A 7,029-nucleotide genomic window follows, 5' to 3' on the forward strand; every position below is an offset into this window, starting at 1 on the left:
TGTTAGCCCTGCGACAGACAGGCGACCTGTCCAGGGTGCAGGGTATGGTAGCTGGAATAGCAACATACCCAAGGATAAGCAGAAGAGCATGACTGATATGATGAAACTAGGATTTTGTTACACTTAATTATTGCAAACACAACTAAAACTATAACTGAAACTAATCAAAAGTAAACTGAAACTAAGGATTTTCAAAAAAATAAAAACTAAACTAAACTAGCAAACAATTGGTAAAAACTAATTAAAACTGATATAAAATTGAAAATCTGAAGTCAAAACTAAATAAAAATAAAAACTAATGAAAATTGCAAAACTATTAAAACCCTGATACAAACCACTGCAGTGCAGTACCTGTAATACCTACAGCATGTTCTAATCGCTCTAATAGGATATTATGGTCGACAGTATCAAATGTTGCACTAAGGTCTAGCAGGACAAGCACAGAGATGAGTCCACTGTCAGAGGCCATAAGAAGATCATTTGTAACTAAAGCTGTTTCTGTGCTGTGCTGAGCTCTGAAACCTGACTGAAACTCTTCAAATAAACCATTCCTCTGCAGATGATCATTATTCTGCTGCGGATTACATTTTGGATTAAGTCTGATTATCCTGTTGGTCTTCTCTTTTTAAAAATAAATATCTGCACATCTGGATTCATTGGCCAGGTGTTTTACTCGTTCCAAGTGCATATAAAATCCACCCAGAAGCTCTGATATTTCTCTACTTGAGGGCTTTGTTAGGCCTGTTTACTTTATAAGTAAGTCTGATCTGGAGATCAGACTTACACATCATGCTGAAGCAAGGCAGCAGAAGTTTTCTAAGAAAATGTGATTAACAGCAGCTTGTTTAGAATCTCAATAAAATATGTAAAGGGCAGCTTGAGCCTCTTTCCTGTGTCGTCTCACCCTCGTTGATGATCTTCTTGGCAGCGATGGCTGATGAGAGGTGGATGGGCTCCATGAAGATGCTCTCAGCGTCAGACCCAGAGATCATGGAAAACCTGGACTCTGAGGTCATGGAGAAACTGGGAGGCACAGACAGAGAGGTTATTATTCATGAGCGCTGCGTGACTGAAAATAAGAGCCTAATGCGTCAGCTTGCACTGAAATGTTGATTGTGTTAAATGTAGTTAATGCATGAGTTTATAAAATGAGGCTGAGGCACCCTTCTGACTTTTGAATTCTTTGATGTCATTTCTGAATGAGAAAAGGTTCACTTGGTTTAATTAATCTAAATGGCTTTATAAAGTGTTCTCAGTCTGATCAAGAGCTCCTCCATCAACTACAGTGAGGTTGATTTAGACATTGTAGAAGTACTTCTTGAAGAATGCAACTTTTGTATTTTAAGGTTATGCTGAACTAAATAACTAAATGTATTTTCTGGAATCTAAAGAATGTGATAGAAATATGTTAGCTGAGACAAGAAAAGAGCTCCAGTTCACCCATCAAGGTTGTAGAACAGTGACACCATCTTCAACATCTATTATTCACAGCCATGATCAGAAGCTCACATGGACTTATGAATGTGGTGGTGATTTTGATATTTTAATTGTTTATTTTAACAATTGTACAGCATACATATTTATGACTTTAAAACTCGGGTGCAGAAGTTTGAATTTATTTATTATTTATTTATTTCTGTAATCCACATAGTCAAAAGTATATAAACAGACTGAAATATTAACAGACATTTACATCTTTTAATGTAGAGCTAAAGATTCTGCATTGTCTTTTTACTTTACAAGGCCAAGGCCCATTAACCTCATTGATTAGCCTCTGCTGCTGGGTTTATCTTTGCCAGCATGAAATTTTTAAGATTGGGCTTAAAACTTTCCATTTTGACAAAGCTTATAAATGTAGTTAGGGCTGAAGACTGGTCGAACATACAGTGAGAATTATGGCAGAGGCTTTTTACCCTGTGTGGATAAGAGAAAATCCAAAATAAACTGAAACTAGTCCACCCAGTTCTTGTTTTTGAATTCTTGCACATTTCATTTACACCAAAATGTAGAAAAACTAAAAAAGGATATAAGCGTTGTCTAATTCCATTACACTCCCATAAGAGCTAAGCAGGAGCTTGGAAACCAGACCTCTAGAGGAATGTGAGACACTTCAAAGAGGTGCTTTATTTTAACTGCAGGTGGATTGAGCTAAAGTGATGAACAAGGAGTTGGAGGCGACGTATACAGAGGACCTTCCTGCTGCAAATGACAGAAGTACATTTACTTTAAAATACAATCAAAAGAAAAAACTGAAATCAGACATGAAAATTTGGTTTGACTTTCACAAGTTTTAAATCTACTGCAGCATTCATGAGAGATGTTCTATGTAGCACCACCTTCCGTGTAAAAACTGTAGTTTACAACTGATTTTACACCCTCACACTGGGGGTATAACAGCTATCCAAACCACAGTTATTCACTGAAACCACAGCAGCGTTCATACTTTGTTTTTTCTTTACAGAGGATGAAAAAACACAAGTTTCATCACTTATGAACAAAAATAAACTCTACTATTCTGATTTATTTCTAATTTGCTTTTCAGTTTAATCGGGGCTCCACATATCACAGCACAAAAAGGTGGAATTAAAATACAGTACTGCCAAATCTTCATTTCACTTTGTGGTCTCAGTTTTATAGTATTTTTTTTAGCGGGATTCAATGTGAAACAGAAGGTTTTTCACATCAAAGTGGGCTTAACGTCCTTAATTTTCATGCACAAATTACATTAAATAATTTAAGGCACACATATTTTATTGTATATGTAACTTCTTCAATTTAAGCCATTAACCATGGCTCCAAGCTGTTTGTACGAGAAGGAAACACGCATTAAAAAGAGATTTGTAAAACAGGAAACAAGCTAAATATGGCATACATATTTATAGCTCTTATTTTTTCTTGTGTAATGAATTACTTAAGACATCTTTGGACCATGGTGAGAATCTCCCGTTCCACCACATCTCAAAAGTGCTCTGTTGGATCGAGATCTGAATGTCATGGCAGAAATCAGTGTCATCAGACCAGGCAACATTTTTCCAGTCCTCTGTGGTTCACAGTGTGGTCTCCTGCTGCTGTAGTCGATCTGCTTCAAGGTTCGACATGTTGTGCATTCAGAAATTCTCCTCCACATATCTTGGTGGTAACAAGTGGTTATCTAAGTTATGGTTGCTTTCCTATCAGCTCAAAGCAGTTTGATCATTCTCTTCGGACTTCTGACATCAACAAGGCATTTTTGCTCTGTCTGAAAAACCCCTGAGATAGTTATGTAGAAAAATCCCAGTAAATCAGCAGTGCTATTTTCAAAATCACTTAATTCCTCTCCTCCCTCATGCTCATTCTGATGGTCAGTTTGAAGTTCAGCATGTCGTCTTGAGCGTGGCTGCACGGAGTTACACTTGTGGGGTTGGCTGATCAGATATTTGTGTTAATAAGCAAATCTGCAGGTCACATTAGACAGCCGCTCCTCTCTGAGGAGAAAAGGGAATTTTTCCTTCCCACAGTCCAATGATTGCTAGGGGTTCATATGATTGTTGGGGTTTTCTCTCTATGTATTATTGTAGTTCACCTTACAGCGACTTGAAGCAACTGTTGTTGTGATTTGGTGCTGTATAAATATAATGGAATGGAATTGAATTAAACAGGTGTACCTAATAACGTGTCAAAGAAGTGTAAATGCATTTAAATGGGGTAAAGCGAACATTTTACTGGGAAACTACACAGTAATAGTTTTGCAGTGATACAAAACCTGTGAAAATGGAAGATTTGATTTAAATTTTGAACACTGAAGCAGGAATTGTGCAGTGTTTTCATGTTTGACAGAATCTGTTAATTTCCCAGTCAGTAAACCTGAGTCTGGTGTTCTGTGTTTAAAACTTGGCTCTTACTTTGGGGAGGGACAGCGAAGGTAATGAGATTGGACTCCACGGACGCTCTTCTCCTCCTCTTCTTCCTTTCCATCAGGCACCATCTGATCACCTCGCTCTCCATGTTCATTGGCCGACGCCATGGCAACCAATATGCCTCCTTCCCTTGCCTCTGATGAACCTGGATCCCTACTGACAGAAGAAAATAAATAATTGTGCTGTTTTTCTCTTTAGAGACATCAACAAAATAAAAGCATACTTCATCCTCACTGACTCTCAACTTTTTTCCTGTAACTTGTGCGATGTTTTCACTATTTTATAGATCAATTTAAATAAATGAATAACAAGTACATGAGTACTCTCTAAAACGTCTTGACAAAAGTGTGACACCAGACATTTAATATGATGCTAAGTCTATATTTTTGTCAACAGTTCAGCTTTGTCATCTGAGTTAATGCCAAAGTTTAATGGAAAAAAAACAAACAAAACAGAAACATGATTTTTTTAAAAGATCAAAATTTGTAACTTATTTTCTTAATAAATTTCAACTTTAATTAACATTAAATTAGACTATATTTGGTCAAAATTAAGCTAAATTATTATAAAGATATTGTTCTATCACAATAATTTGATTGCAATTAAAATATCACAAAAAGGACAAAAAATTTTTTTGCACTGTACTAAAGTGACTGTACTAATGAAGTTGCATGAATTTGTGAGCAGTATTTCACTGTTTAATAATCTTTAACTTAAGTTTATTGATGGACAAAACAACAGCACAAAGAAAAGGACACTGAAAATAAATATTTCCTCAATCATGCACTATAAAAAATATGACCTGTCATGTCTATTTTAATTAAACCGTATCGCAGATTTAAACTACAGAAGTAGACCCACAGTCCTTTAGGAACAGACACATTTTAATTCCAGGTCTACAAAAAACAAACACACACAAAAAAAACCAGAACATGAAATGCAGAAAGCCGTGTTAGTTCCAGTTCTCGAATAGTTGATGGACATATGCATATTTGGTGCTGCTGTCCCTCATTCTCACTGCTTGCGTGTCTGGATGCGGTTGAATTTGGGAGCACCAGTTTACAGGAGTCTTCAGGCCTGGCAGGTGTGCCCTGCAAGGTGGCTGGCCACACCTGAGGAAATGACCACACACACACCTGCAGCTGATCAAGGCTCGTCGGAGGAGCTACTTAGGAGTGTGGCGGAGCTCTCTCCGACGCTGGATTGTTGTGTGACTACCCATCAGTGTTTTCAACATATTAGTGAGTGTAAGCCAGCCACAGTTTGAACGTGTCTAAAGTCTGCCTCTGTTATTTCTCACGGGGAACGTGGAAACGAGAGGGCAGCAAGCACGGGGTGCGTGGACACTTGGAAGTGAGGACACAGAGCACAGACACTGGGAGGAAGACACGGCACGGGAGTCTGGGGTGCACAGGGATTTATTTTTGTGTGATTATTTACTTCACTGTAAATAAATGTATTGATTTCATTGAAGAGTCCTGCATTTGTGGTCCCATTTTTCCCCGTTCCCACAGTTTGCCAGTGCTAACCATGACAGTTTTGATGTGTTAACTAATTATAGAGAAAAGTAAAAAATCACAGTGGTCATTATGTGTTCAGACACACTCCTCTCCCCTACATTAGCTACATGAAGTTATATCTACAAATCGGTATCTGTGCAGTTATTGGCAGTATTGACAATATTGGATCAACATCAAAATATACAGCATTGCACAGTACTAGTCTACATGATACTTGGTTTTAATACTTGCATAAACACTGACTGGCTCTAAGTGGAATTGATGGTGTTAAACAGAAAAGGAAAACTCAGATTTCTAATTGCCCTGCTCTCATTAAGCTCAACATATGTAGCTTGAGTTTATGTCAGTGACAGTGATTAATAATCAGCCTGAGGGGAGGTCAGATTAAGATTTAAGAAGTCTGATTCTTTCTTCTTGTTTTTCTCTCAGCTGTGATTACAGCTGAAATAAGTCAAAACACCAAATATTCTTTCAGTTATATTGATCGACAGTCAGTAAGGGTCAACAACAGGCAGCCATGACTAAGATACTAAGCAATCAGACAGAGCCTCATGTTGCTATAAGTGTGTGTGTGTGTGTGTGTGTGTGTGTGTGTGTGTGTGTGTGTGTGTGTGTGTGTGTGTGTGTGTGAGCTGAGGCCTTCCAGCAAGTCTATTTTTAAGGCGGTGACAGCTGCCTCAGCCTGCAGGCCTCACAGCAGTGCTGAGACCTAACAGCTCTGAGCCTTAAACAGCAGCAGAGGAAGAGCTGCTCTCAGATCAGATCAGATGTGTGAAAATTCAGAAATAATAAACAGGACTTCAGCTGCATAGAAAACATCTCCTACCTGTGTCAGTGTGTGTGTCTGAGAGTGAGTGTGTTTTCCTACCTCTGTCTGAAAGGTGCTCCTCTGAAGCCGACTCCGAGCGCTCTGACACAGACTCCTAAAGTTAGACCCTCTCACCTCCCCCCACCCTGGACCGCCTGGCCAGTGGAGGCCTTGACACCTGACACCAGAGCTGTGGAGTAACTGAGTACTCTTACTCGAGTACAGTTCAGTTAACCTTTACTTAAACAGGCCTCATTAAAAGACACAACCAAACCGAGATGGAGAGACACACACTGATAAAAATGCAAATTAAATGCAAATTGAGGAAATGTTTATTGAATAACATGCATTGCAGGAGGATTCAGCTTTCTCTAATTTCACTGAGATTTACATCCACAACATGATTATGTCTCCTTCCCTCCTATTACCTTTCCTCCCTTGTCTTTTTTCACATACTTCTTCTTTCTTCCTTGATTCCTTTGGTTTCTTTTCTCAGTCCTTTTCTCTCCTCTTCTTTTCCACCTTTGTTTCTTTACTTCCTGTTCATTTCCTCCTACCTTTTAAATGGATCTGCCTCCCACTGCCTTTCTTCCTGCATTTCCTTCCTTTTCTTTAGTTTATTCCCTACCAACAAAAATTTGGTTGGGGTATTGTCGTGGTAATTTCATCTATCTCGGTCTATTACTTCTGCATTACATTTAAAATTTGGTGTTCTTAATACCTAGCAATGTTGATTCTTGTAAAATAAGGAGATAAGGTCAGCAAGCCCACTATCATATTAAATCCTTCTTAAAAACACATTTTT

At 38.3% G+C, this 7,029-nt stretch overlaps 1 protein-coding gene across 2 annotated transcripts in view; it reads right to left on the minus strand.

Moving 5' to 3' along the window:
• Positions 1–6,341, minus strand: part of styxl2 (serine/threonine/tyrosine interacting like 2) — a 31,422-nt gene extending 25,081 nt beyond the window's left edge. The window contains exons 1-3 of one of the 2 annotated variants that reach the window (XM_085449801.1): positions 6,285–6,341; positions 3,882–4,052; positions 905–1,023 (exon numbers count right to left, since the gene is read on the minus strand). In XM_085449801.1, the coding sequence (XP_085305927.1) occupies positions 905–1,023; positions 3,882–4,003 (241 nt within the window). In that variant the 5' untranslated portion in view covers positions 4,004–4,052; positions 6,285–6,341. The remainder of the gene's footprint in view (positions 1–904; positions 1,024–3,881; positions 4,053–6,284) is intronic. The other variant, XM_085449802.1, reaches the window with a different exon arrangement.
• Positions 6,342–7,029: the final 688 nt, after the last annotated feature.

Source organism: Copadichromis virginalis, linkage group LG23 (genome assembly GCF_057382275.1).
Source record: "Copadichromis virginalis isolate Kocher_CV1m ecotype Utaka linkage group LG23, C_Virginalis_male_GT1.1, whole genome shotgun sequence".
NCBI classification, from domain to species: domain Eukaryota; kingdom Metazoa; phylum Chordata; class Actinopteri; order Cichliformes; family Cichlidae; genus Copadichromis; species Copadichromis virginalis.